General features: G+C 32.4%; 1 protein-coding gene across 1 annotated transcript in view; it reads right to left on the bottom strand.

Annotated features, from left to right (window-relative positions):
• The window catches only part of LOC134261318 (uncharacterized), a 90,658-nt gene that overhangs the window by 5,866 nt on the left and 61,190 nt on the right, over nt 1–23,602 (bottom strand). The window contains exons 4-8 of the mRNA XM_062743757.1: nt 14,601–14,698; nt 13,318–14,472; nt 12,100–12,163; nt 11,521–11,718; nt 791–1,029 (exon numbers count right to left, since the gene is read on the bottom strand). Coding sequence (XP_062599741.1) covers nt 791–1,029; nt 11,521–11,718; nt 12,100–12,163; nt 13,318–14,472; nt 14,601–14,698 — 1,754 coding nt within the window. The remainder of the gene's footprint in view (nt 1–790; nt 1,030–11,520; nt 11,719–12,099; nt 12,164–13,317; nt 14,473–14,600; nt 14,699–23,602) is intronic.

Consider the following 23,602-nt stretch of genomic DNA (forward strand, 5'->3'; position numbering starts at 1 on the left):
CAAATATGGTCTATGATAATCTCTTTGCAACAGAAATACTAGAGATCAGTCAATTTATTGATTAATTGTGTGTTGTTTAGTGTCCCATTTGAGAATTTTTATTATTCGATTTTGGCTTTCAAAATTTTATCCTAAAGACCCGAGACTTTTGATTCTCGGGCCCTGCACTTAGGGAAGGAACGATCACTGCCTATGTATACGTTGATGCAGCAAAGCGATCGGAAATCGAGCGCTGGACTCTCCATCATGAAGCTAGCGTCGTATCCCTAGGCTTCCAAGAACTGTTCAAATCAGTCACATTTTGACGAATACTTTTCGTAGAAATTACAGTCTATATTTTCAAAATATACTCTGGACTTTGTTTCTTCATTGGTCATGAGAAGGAACAGTCCACCCATGTGAACGGTGGGAATGGGGCATTTACTCCTCAAGGCACCTAATATTAACTCTGATATTTTTAAAGACTTTTGTCTTTTGTCTTTGGCAACTGATCCAATCTCTGATGTTTCGGAGGACCGTGTTTGCTCTGCTCCTACTTTGAATTGTTTTATGGATTTAGATATTGAATACTGTTCGTTATCTCCATATCCTTCTTCGATCTTTTAAACTTGGGTGGTCAAATGACACATCATTTTTACTTCATAGTATAATGAAAGGTATAAACTGTTTGTTTATTACGTACATGTAACATAAAACATTGAACAGATACATGTATAAATTTGCAAGTACTTAGTATATATAGATATACAGTGTATATAACCATAGGTTTTAGCAATTATAAATAACTTACCTGCGAAAGATCCATCCATTTAATGTTGAAAACATCTCTTTTCATCACAAAAGAGGTTTGATGAGCATGTTCATTTCGATAACTTCTGATTCTTTCTATATCATCTGATTTTGTAATATCTTCATGTTTCACAGGCTTAGCCCATCCAGATACAGGTGCAGGTATTTCAGCATAATTTCGAAAAATCTTATACATGATTCCTTCATCGAAAGCCATAGATGACACCGTTGAACTATCAGCTTACAAAAAGAATAAAAAACAGTTATATTTATATATATTTGTTTTCATCAGATAAATATTTTCAAATACATGTATTTATATATTTGCATGACTGATGGATAACCAAATTTTCGGAGTCATACAGGATAAATTAAACTTGGTTGTATAATCGTTGAGTGCACACAGAGTTTTAAAACAAATATGATTAAATAATCCCTATCACTTTGAAAAAAACCTGATTTAAATTACTAGTACTATATATAATATTCTTTTTCCATATTATATTGTACTTGATATTCCATGTGAATAAAAGAATTCATTGCAATGACCTCTAAGCAACAATTATCTTATAATAATGCACATTATATTTTGCAATATTTTTTTTAGAATAATGTTTATGTTATAACACATCATGAATGTTAGAAATGTACAGTATATTTATGGCCAAGAAAACAAAATTCTATATATTTTAACGAAACTTTCAGATATATTCACCAAAGGCTGACAATTACTTCGTTTATTTTATCTATGAATACTAGTTAATTAATAGGGAAAAATTAGTAGCATAACTTTAGGGAATTTTCACCAATTTATCTTTCCTTCATTCATACGTATTCATGGTCATCTGGTCATTGTCATCATGTTTGAATTTTTGTTGTTTGTAAGTCATGTCTGCTTGTGTTTGGATGCCACGTAGCTGTCTCGTGGACTATTGTAATTCCTTGGTTAGAGTAGTATGATCAGTTTGTATAGGATGTGTTTTCTATGTAGACACGTATGAGTAAAAGTTACCATACTTATGTTCAAGCTTTTTCTTTTAATCAGGACATAAATATAGTTATTGGTGAAATCCCCCTTCAAAAAATTTACCGGGATCTTAAATCCAGTTTGAATTAGTCTAAGGCTACGCCAATTTAATTTCTTGCCCGTCGGACATTTTGCAGCTCAGTTAAAGTTACAGTAAGGAGGCAGGGCGTAATTTGTATGGGAAATAATTACTATGAAGACAAACCTAAAATAAGGTCTTCAAATACCACAAAATGAAATTATTTGGTATAAAAAAAATTTCTGAATAGCTGTATTCTACATGAAAACTCACTATTACATGTAGTTTTGTCATTTTCATTGGTAAAATCTCACACAACAATATATAGACGATGCATCGATGGTAATGCACTTGTCAATGTGAGGTCATCTCGCAAAAATGACGCAGTTTGTACACAGTGAGAGGCTCATCAAGTTACATTTTGTACAGTGAAAGATTTCAAATGAAATATCATTTGCAGTTATTTAAAAGGCCATTAACTTAAATGCGATGCCTATTTTATAATGTATTTATATATTTTCTGAATATTTTCCATACAAGTGATACTGTCGTGTGTTTTTATGCAGATTCATTGAAAAAGTCAAAAAAAAGCCGTAATAGATAATATTTTTTATAGAAAAACACAAGAAGGATTTAGTTATTTGAAAAGTGCTGCGATCCTCATGAAATCTTGCAAATAAATTAGTTCTAGTTACATTTAATGTAGTTGACAAGCGAAATAGTCAATCTGGCGTCCAACAAATTAAATTTTAGCAATTAAATAAGGGCTTTTGTATAGGTTCGCAGCACTTTTCACAAACTATATACATGTATATTGTTAAAAAGAATTATAAATTGAACTAAGATTTTTAACTATGCTCTTGCAATATTGGAAAATATCGATGACTTCTAGACTGCAAGTATGAATGCTAAAATCATGTGACTCGGAAAATCTAAATGTCTTAAACATGTTGTTCTGAACCTGATTACACATTTTTGATATCAGTGAAATCCTAAAAGAATAGCCCGTCCTTATATAGTATATATTTTTTATCTTAAAATATCGCCGATAATTCCATTTGTAACCTTTATTGTACTGCATTGATTAAAAAAAAGTACAAGCGGGCAAGCGATTAAAAATTGATAATCATACTTTTTTGGAAGGCAAAATTTTTAAGCAGAACGTGAAAAAGTTTGAGCGGACAATTATAGTTTTCCTGATTTTCGGAGTAAGTTAAGCACGATGAATAGAGCGGGAATGGAACAGCACAGGATTCCCATGGTGTGGGAATTTAAAATTAAAATTATTGGTATAGTTTTGTTTGAATACGAACTATCGAGTCCGACAAATTTTATTAATGTGGCCTAAGACATTTTGTATGGAGTCTTGGTATTGAAACTGGTAAGAAATGAATAAATATTGATTTTAAACTATTGAAATTGAATAGATATATGTCGGAGTGATATTATAAAAGTTTGTCATTTTTATTTCAAATCTTCGTTCTTTGGGAATGAATAACTGGAAATTTCATATGTGGAATTGTCTTATTATTTCGTTTGATGGAAGATCAATTTTCAATGGCACCCAATGTGCTTTTGCTAAGAAACCTATATATTGAGCAGGTTGTCTATGAACGACATTGAGGTGACCGTACCATAAACGTTTATATAGAAGCAATCTTGTAAAGAAAAAATGCTGTGTGTGTAATGAACATTTCAAATTAGTCTTCTGTTTGCATAGTTAATGACACACGGTGCAATACAGTTAAGGCAACATTTTTTATAAACATGTCACTGAAAACGTTACCTTTATGTTCAATTGTTTTATTTTCAAGCCAGACACTTTTGTTAAAATTACTTTATGTTATCTTTTAGAGTATGTCCATCGCTATTTACATCGGTATATTTTGTCATCATGTGACCTTCTAAAGTCATGTGGGCTCCGATTTTAGGTAAAAAAAAAATGAAATGTCAAATTTGGCTAAAAAGTTAAAGGGCAAGGCAAACAAAATATTAACTGTTGAAATGTTTTAGATTGTCCCTATGCACCTATACTTTCTAAAAAATAACGCTCATTCATTTAGTTTTCCGATATATTGAAGTTATTCAGCTAAAACAGCCAGTACTATATAAAAAATGGGGTATTTTCCTAATTTCATTGGAAATTATAAATTACCTTAAGGATTACAAAGAAATGAGCATCATTTCTTAAAAACTATACAGTTAAATAAATAATTTAAAATAAAAACCTTCTATTTAGATTGTCGTCTTGCCATTGAAAGTTTTGATTAAAAATTAATCTTGGTACGTATACAATCAATCTAAATAAAGTTTATAAACGCATAATTGGCCCAGCATGAGAAATAACTGTTTAGTACTTGATTAAGTTTGTTTACTTCGTAAATTCAAATATATACTTACGGACTACACATGGCTACTAAATCAAAACGGTATTCATAAAAGATCCTTGACTTTACTTTCTGTTTAGTTTCTTCGTTCTCGATTCATTTTATGTTATGTTGATGTATGCTAGAAGGCGTTGTATTGAGGTGTGTTGCATTTGTATTGTTTCATCATGTATATATATAATTAGCAACTTTAAGAAACTTTTCGATCATTCCAGAGTGGTCAACATGTATGGTCATTTTTTGTAGAACTTTCTTGAATTTTGTGTATGTCCAGATTGTTCCAGTAAAAACTTCTAGAATATTCTAGATTTATGATAATGTAAAAATACCCTGTCAATTGTAAGCATAAGTTTATTGTATAAGAACCATTGATGTACAAGTAAGAACAGTGTGTCGTCACTAACCATTCATGAATTTAGCAATTTTTCTAACATGCGTGCGATGAACTGTGTGTGCTGAAGATTGATAGATGCAGAAAGTTCTTGTACTTACGTGTTGGTTCTTCTTTTTAGATCACGTCCGATTGTGTGTGGCTGATGTTTTATTATCAGACATTTCTACTATCACTTTATACATAATTTTTGTTGTATCAAAATGTATGTTTCATGTGTTAATTGTTTGTTAAAGCATTCGTGTGGTTTAGCGGTGGAGAAAAAACAATGCATGTATATTCCTGTTAAAAAACTGCTGAAGTATTAAACTCCTAAATAACTGAAAAAAAATAAAGGAAAAACCATTCTTAAGCGTAATGGAGATGTGTATGGGTGAAATGATGTTTTAAATAAAGTTCATTTTTTTCCATGACATTTTAATTTTCTCAAGTACATATCAGGGGCATCGGATGAGATTGTAATCTGTTTTCAATAGATTACATGACGACAATTTAAAATTTATGTCGAGAAAATGCGAACTCTTCAAAAGTCAAGCTCGCAATTTCGGTCACTTTGTTTCTGATATGGAATTGTGACAGATCCAGAGAAAACATCTCCTTTAGAAAATTTGCCAGTATCATGTACATGTAATACTAAGTCATCGAGATCTTTTTGGGGTCAAGGGGTATCGTATATTAATTAAAGACAAGAGTTTTTCACATCGCACTACATAAAAAGGCATGCTTGCTGTGCCGCTGGGACGTCAAAACCCATTTTGTCGTCCAGATAAAGTTCATATTTATGTACATTCTTTTTTTCTAATCTCTGTATTTCTGATACAACTTTTAACAAACTTACACTGAATGAAGCCCTGTGTGAAAATTAGCGAAGAAAAGATCAACATAAACCGATCAAAACTCATCATCAAACACAATACAGAAAAGCCGTTACGTAACCCTACAGTACTGGTTACTTGCTTTAAAGGACTGAAAAAAACGAATTCTAAAATATTGGAACACCATTCTTAGAAATCCAGAATCCAGAATATATATATATATATATATATATATATATATATATATATATATATATATATATATATATATATATATATATATATATTAGAAAAAAAATGACAAGGCAACAATGTTAGTAAAACGTAAGCGCTTTCTTCATTATTTCTTCAGACGTTTTACAATTCAAAAATGAATTATAAAACGTCTGAAGAAATAATGAAGAAAGTGCTTACGTTTTACTAACATTTGTTGCCTTGCCATTTTTTTCTAATATTAATTACCGGACACTGTGCTATTTCTTTCCATTTTTGGATATATATATATATATATATATATATATATATATATATATATATATATATATATATATAGAAAGCACACAGAAATTCACTTTTACATGGATACCCACTTCCGCCCCAGCCCGGGGTTGAACTCTCCACCTTCGGAATCTGGTTCCTAGCAGTGCAGGAACAGCGCGCTAGACCGCTCCGCTATCTAGGCAAGTCAAAAAACTTGCTTTCGATGCCGATGGCATTCTCGCGGCGCTACCCTACACTACACGGTCATTGAGAATAGAAGTGAGAGACAGTCATTTGGACATTAGTTTTAACAGAGGATTGTTACCAATACATGTTGTAATGAAATTAATTATCATTTATAAAGCACATTTTACAACAACTCTTAAACTAACATAACTGCCCTAAGTGAAGAAATATTAATATAGAAAGAACACAGAAATTCACTTTTTATGGATACCCACTTCCGCCCCAGCCCGGGGTTGAACTCTCCACCTTCAGAATCTGTCTCCTAGCAGTGCAGGAACAGCGCGCTAGACCGCTCCGCTATCTAGGCAAGTCAAAAAACTTGCTTTCGATGCCGATGGCATTCTCGCGGCGCTGCCCTACACTACACGGTCATTGAGAATAGAAGTGAGATACAGTTATTTGGACATTAGTTTTAACAGAGGATTGTTACCAATACATGTTGTAATGAAATTAATTATTATTTATAAAGCACATTTTACAACAACTCTTAAACTAACATAACTGCCCTAAGTGAAGAAATATTAATATAGAAAGAACACAGAAATTCACTTTTACATGGATACCTACTTCCGCCCCAGCACGGGGTTGAACTCTCGACCTTCGGAATCTGTCTCTTAGCAGTGCAGGAACAGCGCGCTAGACCGCTCCGCTATCTAGGCAAGTCAAAAAACTTGCTTTCGATGCCGATGGAATTCTCACGGCGCTGCCCTACACTACACGGATGTGTGTCTGCGTGCGTGCGTTTGTGTGTGTGTGCGTTTATGTGTGTGTGTGTTTGTGCGTGTGTTTGTGTGTGTGTGGGGGGGTGAGTTTGTGTGGGTGAGTGTTGAGTGTGTGTGTGTGTGTGTGTGTGTCGGGAGGGGGGGGGGGTTAACCAGTAAAAATTTAATAGAAACAGTTAAAAAACATATTTATTTGAAAACAATTTGAGCAAATTTTTAATATATTCTCATAGAGCAGGCAATTTTTCTTTCCATTATTACCTTTTTTTAAGCTGTGGAGGATTAATTTCGGGGAGAATTAATTTAAAATATAATCAATATTAAAACCAAATATTGTTTCTTGTATGGAAGCTATTCAATTAGTTTGCAAACTTTTTGATCACCCCTCGTATGTCTCAGTTAATTTTTTTAGATATGAGTATATTTTAAATCACTCCTTTGTCTTTCAAAATCTTAAACTACAAATTAGCAAAACAACTAAAAAAAGCAAATTAAGGTGGAATGCCACACCAACTTTTTATTTTTTTAGATCTTTGAGACATCCTTTTTAAACAAGGGTTTCAGCATTGAAAGACCCACATTAGCTCTAAATTATTTTATATGAATTTTATGCAAGAAAATGAAAAAAAATATATCCAACTAATTTGTTTTCGAGTTAAAGGTTTGCTGTAAATGAATGCATCGTATAGATATCTATTAAAATATGTAGAAAAAGGCTGGTTAGACTTTTTAATTTTATTTCTTAAAAAATATATTTATGAAAAAAATCACATTATTTGGGAATATTTTTTAAACCTAAAGTTAAAAACAACAAAACACTATTAACAAATGAGGAAAACATATTTGTCAATCATATCTTAAAAAGAAATTGAAACGAAATTGAGAAATTTTGGAGAATTTTCTTTTTTTTAAATATATGGACCTAACCCGATCAAAATTAAACTGATCCCCATCAAAATTAACACAAAATGAATTAAGAAATAAAGTCCGCGTTTTCGTGAATTTTGTATAATAACCTCCGAGGTCGAGAAATGTTGTTTGAAAGATAAAAGCCGAGGCGTTAGCCGAGCCTTTTTCTTGCAAACAACAGTTCGAGACAGACGAGGTTATTCTGCATCATTCACGACAACAAGGACTTTATTTCTATTCTACCATGTATACGAGGGGCATTTCAAAAGTCCTGAGAACTGTTTAATCAAAAATTAACCGTTTCACGGAAATTATTGAGTTTGATATCATTGGAAAGATCAGAAAAATATACATATGTTGTGACGTCACTTTATACGTTTTATGACGTAATAAATCCGAAAATGACATCAGAATAAAGAATGTTTAGCATACTGAAAATTCGCGTTTTTAACCATATGAGACAATTTTAAAAGTACTGCCAAAGGCTTATTTGAAAATATATTTCAAAAGAAAAATTCCATTTGCAAAGTAGAGTAGGACTAATGTACTGTATATCAAAACTTCCATATTTCATTGTATGGTTTGTTTACTAGCACGGTTTATGTCCGGTTATGCTATCATCGACATTCATGTAAGATTTTAAGTTAAATGATATGACTGGATTTTCGGTCTTTTGGAATGCTCTCCATTGTATGAAATAAAACATGTTCTGTATAAACCTGAAGAATATTAATGCAGTTTTCAACAAATATAATTTGAGTTACAGTACTCTTACCATTTACAAAAATGTACAAAAGTCTTGCCCCTGACTTGTTTCTGTGTGTATTTTTTCTCATTAATTCAACTTCGGCGCCCCAGAACTCACTACTGCTTTTGACTTTTGTCTCCACAAAAGGTTTATAAATTACACAGACATGTAAAATCTAAAATATATAATTTCAATGAATTAAAATTTGCAATTATGTGGAGGTACGGTGGGGTAACAACTGAGCCCGTGCCATTTTGGATTTTACGAGAAAATATGGGGCACACTAAACTTAACTTCTCTTGAGCCTTCATCGATCCCACAAATCAGGTTAAAACACCCGACGAATTGATGCCATCAAATTTTGTAACACGATCGTCTATTATTCTTTGATTGTCGACTTTGCTTTTTCTGATATTTATGTATGCTTTATGTCATATTTTGAGCGAGATTCGATAAAAATATGCGATGTTTGACAATCGCTTAAACCATCTCAGAACAAGAAGATCTCCGAAGTAGAACACCATATTATAGATTGTAGTCTATGTGAACATTCCACCAACTAGCATTTGCGTCCGATTGCCTGTGCCCGAGTAATGAGCAAAAGTTGTTTTTAAAATTTTTAATTTGATGAAATTGTGTCTTTTGTTACGTCATTTTATGGCCAGTATCGTAAGCATACGGAAGTATGACGTCATTTTTGGAGTCATTACGTCATAAAAATTATAAAGCGATGTCGTAATTAGTGTATATTTTTCTAATCTTTCGAATGATATCAAACTCAATAATTTCCGTGAAACAGTAAATTTTTTATTAAACTGTTCTCAGAACTTTTGAAATGCCCCTCGTACTACAACCACCTAATTACGGATAATCGTTTCCTTTATAGAGAAACAAATTAGGTCACCATGTCTCGATTACGCTGTTTCATTTTAACACCATGGGTAAAATTTGTTTGCTTACCTGTGTATAGAATTCAGACGATTTGAGCTTTCGTTACTTTAAAAATAGCCTTTTTAAATTACGAATTTGTTCGTAATATGTATTAATCAGTCTAAATGAATATACAATAACAAAATCATATTCCTGTTTTACTGCTAAAATCAGGTTGTTTAATGTGTAAAGAGGTCCGAAGAATAGCCCCGCTTAGATATAAAAACCGACGTTCTTCAGCAACTTGATACAATTTACAGTGTTTATACTGCAAAAGACGACACATCGATGGGGTCTAAATAAGTATTTCATTCTACAGCCAAACATGCATTTGAACTACTCAGATTTTATACGTGTTTCTTATCTGATAATTTATTGATGACGTTCGTGATTTTTTGGAGAATAATGTTTGCCGGTTTCCTTTGATCTTTACAATAATCGTGGTAGAAAAAATACTAATTTATTTCTTCTTCGTGTAATAACAATGTAGAAATCTATTTTATTGTCAAGGTCAATAAGGTTTTAACCCTTATTACACCTAATCAGATTTGTATTATTAGGGAGATGTTATTTATTTCCAATAAGTGTACAATTATGGTTGGGATTGGTTTAATTTTGATCGGGATTGGCCAAATCAAAAAAAATAATTTCTCTAAAATTTGGCTATTTCGTTTCAATTTCTTTTATAAATATGATTAACGAACATGTTTTCCTCAGTTATGACTGGTTTTAAAAAGATTTTATCCACAAGTTTGAAAAAATATTCACAAATTATGTATTTTATTTTCATAAATATTTTTTATTTAAAATATTTGAATATCAATCAAGATTTTCTTTGCATATTTTTTTTAGATATTCATGTGATGATTTCATTTACAGCAAAAATTTCACAAGAAAGCCTATCAATATTTTTTTTTTCATTTTCTTTGAAAAATACAAAAAAAAAAAAAAAAAAAAAAAAAAATCATATAGAATAATTAAGAGCAAATGTCAGCCTTTCAATGCTGAAACCATCGTTTAAAAAGGTTGACTCAGAGATCTATAACATAAAAAGTTGGTGTGGCATTCCTCTTTAAAATTCTTAAGCGCATGAATGCAAAAGGTGTTTGAAGGTGATTTTGTTTGGATGCTCTCGTCAGGTTCACTAACTATACATACTCCGTCTTATTCATTGAAAATAAATACAAGACCTTTTAACGATCTTCTGTTTATTTTTATATCCCCGCTTGAAAGCGGGAGGATATATAGTAATCGGTATTTCCGTCCGCCCGTCTGTCCGTCCGTCCGTCTGTTACGCTTTGGGGTACCCATACCGCAACTCCTCTCATACCACTGAAGGAAATTTAATGAAACTTCCACAGAATCTTTATTACTAATTGCCATTGTGCACCTCCTATTTCACTTCTTGATCTGGCATATATTTTGGATTTTCCAGAGCAAAACATGGACACTGCCATTTTATTCATATGGGAGGCGGGGGTATCATTTAGTGAGCTCATTGCTCACAGTACCTCTAGTTTATCCCTTAAAATTTTGGAAAAATAAAACGTAAATAGCCTTCTGTTAAATAATTTAAAATTTCTCCGGATCGAAATTCCGAGCTCAGGATATCGGAATCCTTTGTCTAATGTATAGCAATTTTCAAAAATATTTGTGAATGTTCTTCATAGATTCCTCTTATGAATGCATAGTGTAACGTATCGATCACCGAAATAACAACAATGATGATCGATTCCGCTAATGTAATGGGATATACAATGGACAGGGCTAGGAATCATATAAGGTGGCAAGATTAAAGGGGGTCCTCTTCATGACTGCGAAAAGTGATCTCAGAAAGCGAATCCCGTGTTCGATCTAGCGGACTCAGAGCTGACCCCTAGCGAACGCGGAGCGAACCCGGAGAGAACCTAGAACTCTCCTAATGTTTCTCATAGCAGATTCCGAGCGGACCCGTTGGTTGTGTCCGGTCAGTACTCTACCACACTACTCACATGCAAACATCCTTACACATCTCCATGCACAACCAAGATCTCACAGAAAAAAGAGAAATTTCTTACCTGGAAAGAGTATTGGAAGCTGCTGTTTTGTAAATTTGAACGGACCGTTTTTCATATCGTGTTGATTCTCTAATAAGAGACGGCTTAGCTCTGTTTGGTCGATGATGCTATCAAAATATATTCTCATTGCTGTCCTTGCTAGCCTTGTCAATAACGCAAATCTGCGGAAATTGTTTTCTTCCGGTTCTTGCATATTTTCTAAAATGTGAGAAGATTGATTTTGCAAATATTATTTGACGTAACGAAGTACATAGGAATATGTCTTAGTAGTTTTGCTTAAGCGAACATGAATGTATTAAATAACAAAAAGCTGTTTAACAGATGGTTATCCTACTAGCAGTCTAGTATAGCTCAAACCAGAATGGTTCAACGTTCTAAAAATCCAAACTGGACTTCATCTAAATCAGTTTTATAAAAGCAGTAAAATACTGAAAAAGTTAATAAATTTGATCTTTCTATGTCTGAGGTTTTGACATACATATCTAAGTAGGAATGCATTACGCAGTCTGTTTTAACATTCTTTAAATTTCTACGTATTTCTTTAAATTAATGAAATTTTGTGCAAACAAATTTTCTTACGAGGTTCAAGAAGTGTGTCAGATGACTCTTCTCTTTGGTCAACTGCAATTTCTGGCGGATTATGCTAAAAAGATGAATATTATAAAACATTTGAAAGCCGGAGATTTTCAGGATGGTGCTAAAAGATTCAATTTCATTTTTTGAGGTGTTCTTCCAATGACTATTAGGGAAGAGACAACTGGGAAACAAATAATGTTCATGTTTTAAATTTATAAAAACAGATGGACTGTATAAGGAATAATAATAAAAATATATGGCATATTTTGTATGTCCAGAAAATTAAAAGTAAAGAACAAAAAACGAATATGAGTTACATGTCCAGTAGAAGAAAATGTCCTACAAGTATAAATCATGCCATGAAAACGAAGGTAACAATAGTAACCGTGTAAACAAAAAAGGAATAAAATACAGTACATGTTAATCAAAAGGAATAAAAAATTTATTTATTAAAAAATATCTTTATGAAAATAAAACAAATTATTTGGGAATATTTTTTAAACCTATGGTTAAAAACACCATAACACTAGTAACAAATAAGGAGACCATATTTGTCAATCATATCTTAAAAAGAAATTGAAACGATATTGAGAAATTTGGGAGAAATTATTTCTTTTAAATATATGGACCTAACCCGATCAAAATTAAACTGATCCCGATCAAAATTAACACAAAATGATTAAGAAATAAAGTCCGCGTTTTCGTGAATTTTGTAGAATAACCTCCGAGGTCGAGAAATATTGTTTGAAAGATAAAAGCCTTTTAAAAAAAAGGAATGAAATACGGTACATGTTAATCAAAAGGAATCAAAAGGCATCATTATCATGAAGATATTTTTCTCCACTTCTCGACGTTTTTTTAAGATGTTCGAAAGCATAAACTCGACGTAAACGGCGAATTCCCAGTCTCCTTTTTCAGATATATAGCAGGCATTCCAAGGCCATTAACCGAATGACATGACCAGCCTCTGTGTATTTTAAAACTGGTAATTACGCGACACATTCATTACAATGATAATGTTGTTTTTTTAATTCATAAAGATACGTAATGAGAAAGAAAGATAAATAATATCGTATAATTGATTTAAAGAGATAAAGAGATAATGAATTGATTCAAATGAAACAAATTGAACGGTAGACTGACAAAAGATCAAGTTAAGATTATTTTACATGTCTCAACTTGACAGAGGACTCAAATTTAACAATCACGACGAATACAAACCTTTGTCCAGTATTCAAGAATCTTGGAAACATTGATGTCATGATGATCTTCCAAACCGTGCCTAGGACATGACATGTCCGAGATGCCAAGAATTGAATCTTCAGTTATAAATGAATTTTCTAACTCAACACCTATTTCTGTTTCAGAACAGAAGTAACCTATTGTAAAATCCAGCCTTTGATGAAATGTATTCATTAACGAAAGAATACAAGAATGGAGACACTCGCGTATTGCAAGCGTTGATTGTCTTGAAAGGTGTCGGTTTTCACTGAGACTAAATACTTGAATGTGTATACAATTTCTGCTTACAGCAATCACAATATTTTGATATGCATGAGTAAAAATAGCTGCAGCATGGTAAAGACATAGTTCTCCATTATTTTGTAAAACTTCCCATTTATTTCTGACAATGCAAAGAACTACTAGTCTGTGAAAGATAAAAAGTGGAAGAAAGTCGAATTGATACAAAAGAATCCATGTCTTCTCAGAAGCCGATTTGACTTTCTCGCGTAATTCTTTATTAAAACTTTTTTTGTTCATGCATGGAATGAAATGGGGTGGACCAATAGCAATTAATCCTAGTCTTTGCATAAAAAGAAGTAAATTCTCTTTGTGTTCAACAAATTTCTCATTTCTTCGTGGTTTCCATATTTCATTGAGCAAGGTGTCTTTCAGAATGCCTGTTCTGTTAAATTCTTCCCAGACTCGTGAAAGCAGTCCCGCATTTCTAACATGCTCTTTGTCTGCAATTATATATTTAAATGCATCGACAAACCATTGGACATCAATTATGACTATGTCTCTAAGAACATCTTCATTGAAGAAGAGGATAGCACCAATATCATGGTAAAATTGTAGCATATCTAAGACTTCTTGCTCAGAATCAGCTATATCTTTCATTGCCAAAACCTCTGTCATCCGTAGCAGTTTTTTTGTTTTGATAATTTGTTTCAGAAAAGCCTCAAACTTTGCCCAGCGATTAGGTATTTCCTCCCCCCAGAAAACCCTATCCTTAGTAAGAGAAACAATGTTCTCTGCTATAAAGTCTATTTTATTTGGCGGAAACTGTATTCCATGAAAGTTTTCCAAGTGCAAATGCGTTTTCAAGTGGTCGGGTAGATGCCTCGTTATTTCAGTCCAATACTGTTCTATTACCTGTAACAGACGCATGTTTATTATCTTTTAGCATATCTTTTAAATACAACCAGGCCTTTAAATCAATAGAACATATGATTAGTATACTATTGCTTTACATTATAATATAAGGTTTGAAAGATACATACATTGTTTGTCTTTCCTTCACAGTGTGTTGTAACCACAATAGCTGGAGTGTCGTCGTCGCAATAAGTATGGATTGAACTTAACCAGAAGAAGAAAAAATCTGGAAAACATAAATAATGACTAATATTGAACATTTTAAATAAAGGAGTTTAAAACTCTGAACTTTCCTTGCAATTTTATGCTACAAACATGCTTATGGTAAAAACAGTAGCTGTAAACAAATAAGGATATGGAAATTACGCACAGTATTTAATACTGAAGACCATAAAACAACACAAAAGCAGAGCAGAGCAAACACGGACCTCCGAAATATCAGAGGTGGGATCAGGTGCCCTGGAGGAGTGAGCGTCCCATGCTGACCGGTCCCACCGCCATGTGCTCCTTGTCATGATTATGAAATAACGGAAACATCCGTCGTCAATTCAGTGTATAAATAATGGACTAACAATTGGTTTGAAAAACGTCAGTCAGCATTTGGCTCAACGATAAATTGTAATTGCTGACAAGGTCATTGTATTGACCATAGAATTTTCGAAATGATGACTTTAAACGAGACTGTTGATATTCTTGTTTCATCAACTAGCTTGTCAATAAAATACCTCATTCTAGAAATTGTTCCTACGTAGAGCAAGCTCTTGCGTATCGAATTAACTGAGATATACACACTAAGTATGCAGGTGATGAAGGTATTTTGTTGCATAAGTAAGGGAAGTTGACGATAGAAAACGTGAAGTCATCACGTTTATCATATAGTTTGGTTGTTAGATTACCATTAACGTCTTTTTAAAGAAAAATATTCATGTATGAAACAGGTGTGTCAGATTCTGTGTATCTTTTTATCTCAAGTTCCCAGGATATATCTTATCGACGTAGGAATGGAGATTACCATTGTTAATTGACAATACGTCGTCGACATATGTAAATGTCGAGTTGAAGACCACAGCAAGTGTTTTTTTTTTCACGCAAAAGATTTTGCACAAATTCTGCTTCAGATAAATATAAAAAAAGGTCCGCTAATAACGGAATGCAATTGGTATCCACGGGATTTCCAATAGATTGTTGGAATATCTCGTCTCAAAAACTACATAGATAATGTCAATCAGAAACGCGAGTATCTCTTTGATATCAATTTTAAAGTACTTGAGTATTTTAACAAAATAATTTTGCAAATGACCAATGACCAGGTAAGTAAATTAATGAGTTCCATTTTCATTTAAAAAAGCAGCAGTCAATGATATCAAAAAGCCTGGACTTTTGATTTATCATGGGGAATGGTTGTATATAAAGTTGAAAAGTTTAAACTTTTCATTTGGTAAAATCTTGTGATTTCAAATTGTCTAAAATTTCTTTATAATATGAAAACGTAGTTGTCACGTAGTTGTCATGGCATCCTTCAAAAGTATGTGCACACAGATGCTTATCACAAGTGCTTGTAGACCAAACAACTTCCCCATCCCCAACACCAAATATACATACCGGGTCCCAAGATATTCATATTTGTCTTCTTTCATAAATTAACCGTTTAGCACATATTTACAATGTATTTCATATAAAAAATCCAAAAGTACACAGAATTCACTTTTTGTTTTGAAAAAATCATGCCCGTAGTATCTTAAATCACCTCTGACTTTTTAACTGCGGGTATCAATTTTGTATGTTGTAAATTGTAAATGTTATCAATGAAAGAAAGCCTAAAATATCTTTGGACCCGGATTTATATATATTCCAGCGGTTGGGGGAGGGGGTGGGGGTCATAGGTCCTATGATGGCATGCTAATATGGAACTTGCTCTCATATATCTTAAATTATGTCAAAAACACAATTCACTAAACTTCCATTTTTGCGCTGACCCCCCCCCCCTCCGAATGTTGGGGATATTAATTTGGTCTGCCCGTCGGTCTTTTTGTAATTCTTTCCGTCTGTTACACTTTTGTTTCGAGCAATATCCCGAGAAGCCTTTGAGCTTTTACAGTGATATAAAAATAGCTTTGGGTCTGGGATGTTAAGGGGTGGGGGGGATCCAGTCCACTAGCACCCGTGAGAATTATATGAAGATTTTTAAGATGCATGTTTGTAAGAAGAAGCTTTATCAACCGACAAATTACGAACGGACATCCCCCTGGATTAATGATATGGCTATAATAACTGTGTATTTAAGCCATATTAATTTTATTTTTGCAGCATGTAGTATTTTGAACAAGATTTTTAAAAAAAAGATTTTTAGGTTTTGGCAATTTAATTTTAAGTAACCCCCCCCCCCCTTTCGATTAGATCCGCACATACTATTATTTTTTATTACATGCCACAGAATGACATTTTTTAAATTTTCCTTTCATTTCCCTTCTCGAACCCCTTTGCTCGTTTAAAGGTCCATTGAAATGTATTGTAGCGTCACGGTAGAGACTACGACAAGACAAGGCTTTGAGGTATCTTGTGGGGATTTTATCTATCGAAATCCCAATAAAATTGAAGAATTCAATAATCCAACCGTGAATACAATAGACTACAAAGACTGATCCCCGTTTTTTTGTTACGTTCGTTCGTAAGATGTCGGTGTTTCTCTATTAAAAGAGATATTATTGTAACCTATCAATAAATAAATTACATGTATCTCGAACACAGTGTCTGGAATTACTTTAGCCATTAAAAAGAAATGCTTAAAGGTACTTGGACACAGATTTGAAGTTAATATTTTCTCATTTTTTCTGCATAATCTCACGAATTATATATTTTAATAGCATTTCACACAAAAATTAATTAAAAATCTTATTTCATTTAAAAGTTATTAAAACTTAAATTTTTTTGGCGGGTTTGATTGACACATCCTTGCACTTTCACACATTTTAACTTTATTCTTAATCCTTAGGAAAAGTGGCAATTTTGATGTGTTTTAATGAGAAATATTAAAACTTTCATCAAGAAAAATAATTTTATTCAGAGTAGAAATGTTAGAAAGCAAAACACCTTCACAAGTAACGTCATTCCGAACTAAGAGAGTTCAGAAAATCGAGCACACTCGTGTTATGTACACAGTTTTTGTAAACAGGGCTCGAGTTCTGTTATTGTTTCATATTTAGAATTCACCGGGTGCGTTCAATCGTCACAGTCTGCTTACCACAACTGCACGGACTGACAATATATTGTGTGTTAGTTTTGCTTTCGAACGTGTCTACTCTGAATTATCTGGATTATAGTATTAATATTTTTCATTTATACAAAACGAGATTGCCACTTTTCCTAAGGATTAAGAGTAAAATTAAATTCTTGAGAGTGCAAGGATATGTCAATCAAACCCGCCGAAAAAATTTGAAATTTCAATATCTTTTAAACGAAATAAGATTTTTAATTAATTTTTGTGTGAAATGCTATTAAAATATATAAGTCGTAATATTATAGAGAAAATAATAACTTCAAATCTGTGTCCAAGTACCTTTAAGTTACCAAAGCTTGATCTTAGTTATTCTGATATTCTTTAGAGGTTTTGAATAAAGTTATATATGATTATGAAGTTTCTACGAGGGCTTAATTATTGGGGAAAATTATTGAGACATTGCGTATATTTTGCTTTCTAATGAACGTCGTTCGGTGAAAATTTGCATATACGTTTGAAATACACAAATAAATAATAAAAGCAAAAAATATTTTACAATTTTTAAATATTTTCTGTACAGTGGTATATAAATGCGTCAATAGTAGGGGTACCCGGAGCAGTCACAAAATCAGATATTGAAAATATGTATCACCAACGTTCTAACTCTTCGTAGACGTTTAATAAGAGCGAAAATAATTCAGTTTATGTGTATTATTTTTCAGCTTTATTTCAAATTCATGTTGTTCAACTTTGTTAGAATTTCGATCAGAAATACGGAGATCATAAAAAAATCAAGCGCGGTAGAAAAATCTGGTAAGAACGCAAAGATGAATTTTGACGTCAAGGGCGGAGCAGCCAGCATACCTTAAATTTTGTGTAGCACAATGTAGAACTCTTTTCCAGACTGAACGACCTGCTAAAACAATAACAATAAGAAAAAAAATAATGTGTTAGGGTATCTTATTTCATTTGAATACATTTTTATTTTACAATTAATTCAACAAGAGTAAAATCAAAAACTCCGGACGACCGTCAGTTATACGTACTGCATTAATATCGTTGACCCGCGTTGCATAAATCGGCACTGCATAATTTTTAATCTTTTTCAACAAGTGAAATTTTTACACTGGGGTAGCAACAGCATATATTTTAAAAGAATAGATTAAGAAAATAAACTGTTTGGTTTTGTAATGTTATATGTGATAACAAAGAAGGAAAAGTATTAAAGAATTGCCGATCGTTTTTACATGCGAAGCCATCTCCGGCTGAAGCGACGTTAAATGGCGTAATGATGCTGCTCCGGATCGATAGACATATGCATGTTATCACTTCACCAAAACTTTTCTTATTAACATAGGAATAAGAAATTTTATGTAAGTGTTTTATTCGTTCTTTATAAAAAGTTGATGAATTTTCATGAAATTATCTCTATCCTTTATCGAGCAAATGTAACTGTCTCAATAATTTCTTAACAACCCTCGTACACATATACATGCATGGTCTATGAAGGGTTTTGGTGTGCAATTTTAGTTGGGAGGGGACACAAGCAAAGTAAAAATGTATTGACATGTATAAAGTGTAAAAACATAAAGTAGGTACATTTAACGTTTTCTATCGTTTATTGACTGGCAAATTAATTTTTAAAGCGTAAACTGTCCCAAGTTATGTTATATCGTATAACATAAGTTATAACAATACAAAAAAGGAGCAGAGCAAACATCAGAGGTGGATTGAGTGCCATGGAGAAGTGAGCATCCCCTGCTGACCGGTCACACCCGCCGTGTTCTTCTTGTCATGATCGAGAAATAACGGAAAAATCCGTCGTCAATTCACTGTATAAATAATGGCCTAACAATTAGTATGAAAAACGTCATCATTTGACTCAATGATAAATTGTATTTGCTGACAAGGTAATTGTATCGACCATTGAACTTACGAAATGATGATTTTAAACCAGACTGCTTATATTCATGTTTAATCAACTTGTTTGTCAATAATTTACCTTTTAATTTGAACATGAAAACCGAATCTGCTGTGCTATATAGCCAATAATTATTATTTAAAATTTAACTTGTTAACTTGTAGTTCATTGCCTTATGGAAATATTTTTTACACAATGTTCAGCTTTTTAAACAAAATGTTTTTGAGCAATTTAACATAGGCACCCATTTTACCAGTTTCGAATAAGCAACTAAGTTCCGAATACCCATGCAGTTTCCATGCAATTCGACTCTAAATTAATAATATCCGTCCCACTCACATATCTTTGACATGTCTGGGAAAGAGTTAAGATAACTGCTTATCAGTAAGGAAATGGCCAATCCATTGGAAAAAAAGAAAGTAGAGGTACATTGAATACTGATCTTACTTTAATGATAACCCCGCATCCCATTAGATATTCAATTTTAAAGTCCATGTTTTGCTCTGGGACTAATCCGAAATGAATATCTTATAAAAAAGAAATAATTAAGAGGTGCACATTGATATTTTTGATTATGTTGTAAGGAAACTGAAATTTCCTTTAAATTTATCAAGTGCAATAGGAGAAGCTCATTGTGTTTGAAAGAGTACAATGTACATACTAATCTGATTTTTGATACCTAGAATGTTGATTTATGTAGACATTCAATGTCTAAACAGTTTTTTCTGCAGAAAAGCGCGTCGCAGTGATTCGGGTGTCTTGCATTGTAAAAGATGATAATTTTTTCATTATTACAATGAACACATTCAAGCCAACGGCTACAAATCAATACTTTACATAGTTCAAACACTCATAAATACTGTAAACGTGGAAATTTTGACGATGTGCTAATTTTGACTATATTGACGATTTTACTTTTCTCGTCAAAATTTACACTCGTCAAACCACATCATATATTTATATAGCGTCACAACAGACATTGACCATTGTACAACATTACCGTTTAGTTTTCTCGGCGTTCCCCTATTCCAACTAGATCAAAGTTACTTTTAATATATATAATCACATTTTAAAAAACAAAACATTGTATCCAATACTGCATGCCTAACTTAGCATAATTATCACTCCGTGTTTGACCTAGTTTGTCACCTCAGGCAATTGACCGCTTATAATGAAAACAAATTACAATTAAGAAGGCAGTTTATTTAATCAAATCTTACACACAGATAGTTTTTACAATCTTACACACGGTAGATGGTCTGTACAAAAATTAAATTTTAGTGATTCCGACGCTGTCTTAATTGTATCCCCGTGAATTTAAAGATACATAACTCTTGATTAAATATTTCGTCAAAATTAACACTCGTCAATTTTCGTAAACAAAAAATCGTCAATTTTTCAACTCGTCAATATAACCACTTTTACAGTAAGCCTTCATACCATAGGTATCAATTATTGTAAGCATTTTTTAAATGTATTAATTATCAGCTCAAAGATTTAAGCTTATTCGGAACTGGTCTAAATTTGGACCTGATTAAGCGAGTGTATTGTTAAGAAAAGTTTAAGATTCCGTCTACGGACTTGATGGACAACCTCGTACGTTGAAAATGAACAATCTTTAAAAGAACACACAGAGAAAAAACTAAATCTTATATTAGATTTTTTTAGAAACAATTTTAGAATATTATTAATATTCCTTTTACCTTTAACAGTCCATCTAGCAAAGATGCATCGGTCATTTTGACAATCTTCAAAATCCACTGGCTCATCTGGATTCTTTGACAAATCCAAAACTATAACATACACTGCTCTTCGGGTGAAATATATTTGATGACACGCATAATATACAAACTGTCCACCAAAATCTGTTACACTCATGATTTTCTCATTATTGAACGATTCATCAAAAACTTCTCTTTTTGAAAGGCATGAAAACCAATTCGTCTTCTTCTCCAAAGGAAGAGCTTAAATTAAATATATAATAGGCTCTAGAAGTATTAAGATTTTAATGGCTTCGATTTATTTGAAATTCTGAAAGTAAATCAATTATCTATTTATTTTTAATGAGTTTTACTAGCAAAAATTCAGTATGTGTTAATTTAATACATGTACTAATTTTAACAATGAAAGAGTCAAATCTCCGATACTGCAATTATATGTGTTAAAATTAAGTAACTGCCACCTGAAAGTAGTAGAAAATATATTTTTCCTCAATATCAAGTTGATAACCATAGTTACACTCGTCCAATAATAATATAAGTAAAGTAATAATAAGTATCTCAAACCTGAAAATAATAAATTTTTTAACATAAGAAATAAAACTAGTATTTCGATAACAAACCTTAATTGTACTCCTGGTATGCATGAAAAAAATTCTATTTAAATAACAACAAAAAAATGAATAACGAAAGAAAGATTTTTTTTTTCATTACTTCACCTATTAAAGTTCGGTTGTAATCGTCCACAAAAAATGTTTCTTGGTGAATTTCAAGACCCACTGTTGATTTAATTTTCTTCAGCTGCTTAAGCTTTTCGCCTTTAAGTCGGTGTAAAAGTGTAGTTTTTCCAGCCCCACCACAACCAACGAGCATCGTGCGACCTTTGAATGTTTGTTGCCTAATCTGTGCATAAACTAGGTACCTTTCTCTTGAATGCGCATCTCTTAAAAGAATTTCCAAAGGGATTCTCACTAAATAATAAATATATGTGCAATGAAACAATACTAGTTTTGATAAGAGAGAGAGAAAGAGAGAGAAAGAGAGAGAGAGAAAGAGAGAGAGAGATTTCTCAAACCTCAAAAATTTCACCCAACGAAAATATGATTTTACAGTATATGATACAGAGACGCAGGGACGATAAGGCTTCCCCGAAAATGTTTCGGTGTACTCTGTACATGCACATCTCTGAACTACAAATGCATGATATCATACTTGAAAATGATCTCAAGTCACTGCAAACTTGAGCTGTAATGATAATGTCATCAACTTTGCATCTTATTTCAATAAGCTAAAAAGGATACAGAAAGCTAGTTTAAAATGGACGTGTTTAATTCATTTTTTTAAATCTAATATATTCGAATAGTTTAGATATATTTGCTTTAATACACTTGTTTAAAAGTCAGCGTGTTCAAAATATGTACGGTAATATATGCTTGACTTGGATAGAGGAAGAATTTATAATATGTATAAAAGAACCTAGCGCAGGTAATTATTGAGGATTTATTAAATATCTTTTGTAGAAATCTGTAAGAGAAGTTTGTCCTCTAACCCAGTCTTGTTTGGGAAATATGTTTTTTTTTTTTTTATAACAGATGACGATATTGAGCGGAAAATGCCCTCAAATTTGTCGGTAAGTTGAAGTTGATATGAAATATGTTGTACCAGTGAAACAGTAATTTTCCAAAGCACATTTTGGGTTAACAAGGATGCAAAGAGAAAATTTACGTGACAAAAAGTTAATGATAATTGTCTCAATCAGCAGCTCCGAAGCAATTTATGTGAAACACTTCAGAAAAGAAGGAATGATCTTCACGAGATGAACGAGATCCTGTGATATCGAAACAAATATGTGTATGTATAATCTAGGAAACTCTCTATACGAATTGGGCGTACTTAAGTAAAAAACTTAGGCATAAAAATACAGTGTTAGGTTTTAAACGTATTAAAAGCTCCAGGAAGCCTTAGTGTTACTGCGGAGAAACTTAATTTTGCTCTTAATGATGTGCAATATTAGATTATTTATCAAATCTTTTTCAACAAATTAAAAACAAGAAAATCTCGTATTTGCAGGCTGTACAAAATTTTCACGTTATTTACGTTTTGCAGACCAACCAAGAATTCAATCACTTTTCCCTGATTGACAAGTATCTTGGAATAATCAGCAGGGATGAATTCGAATTTTCTTAAAACGGGGACTGGAATAGGGGTTAGAAACCCACTAGTGATGTTACACAAAAATAATGTATCGAGAATACTTTATACGTGAGTTTAATA

The sequence above is a fragment of the Saccostrea cucullata genome, unplaced genomic scaffold (assembly GCF_032062105.1).
Source record: "Saccostrea cucullata isolate Sc308-1 unplaced genomic scaffold, CSIRO_AGI_Scuc_v1 ctg1526, whole genome shotgun sequence".
Lineage (NCBI taxonomy): Eukaryota > Metazoa > Mollusca > Bivalvia > Ostreida > Ostreidae > Saccostrea > Saccostrea cuccullata.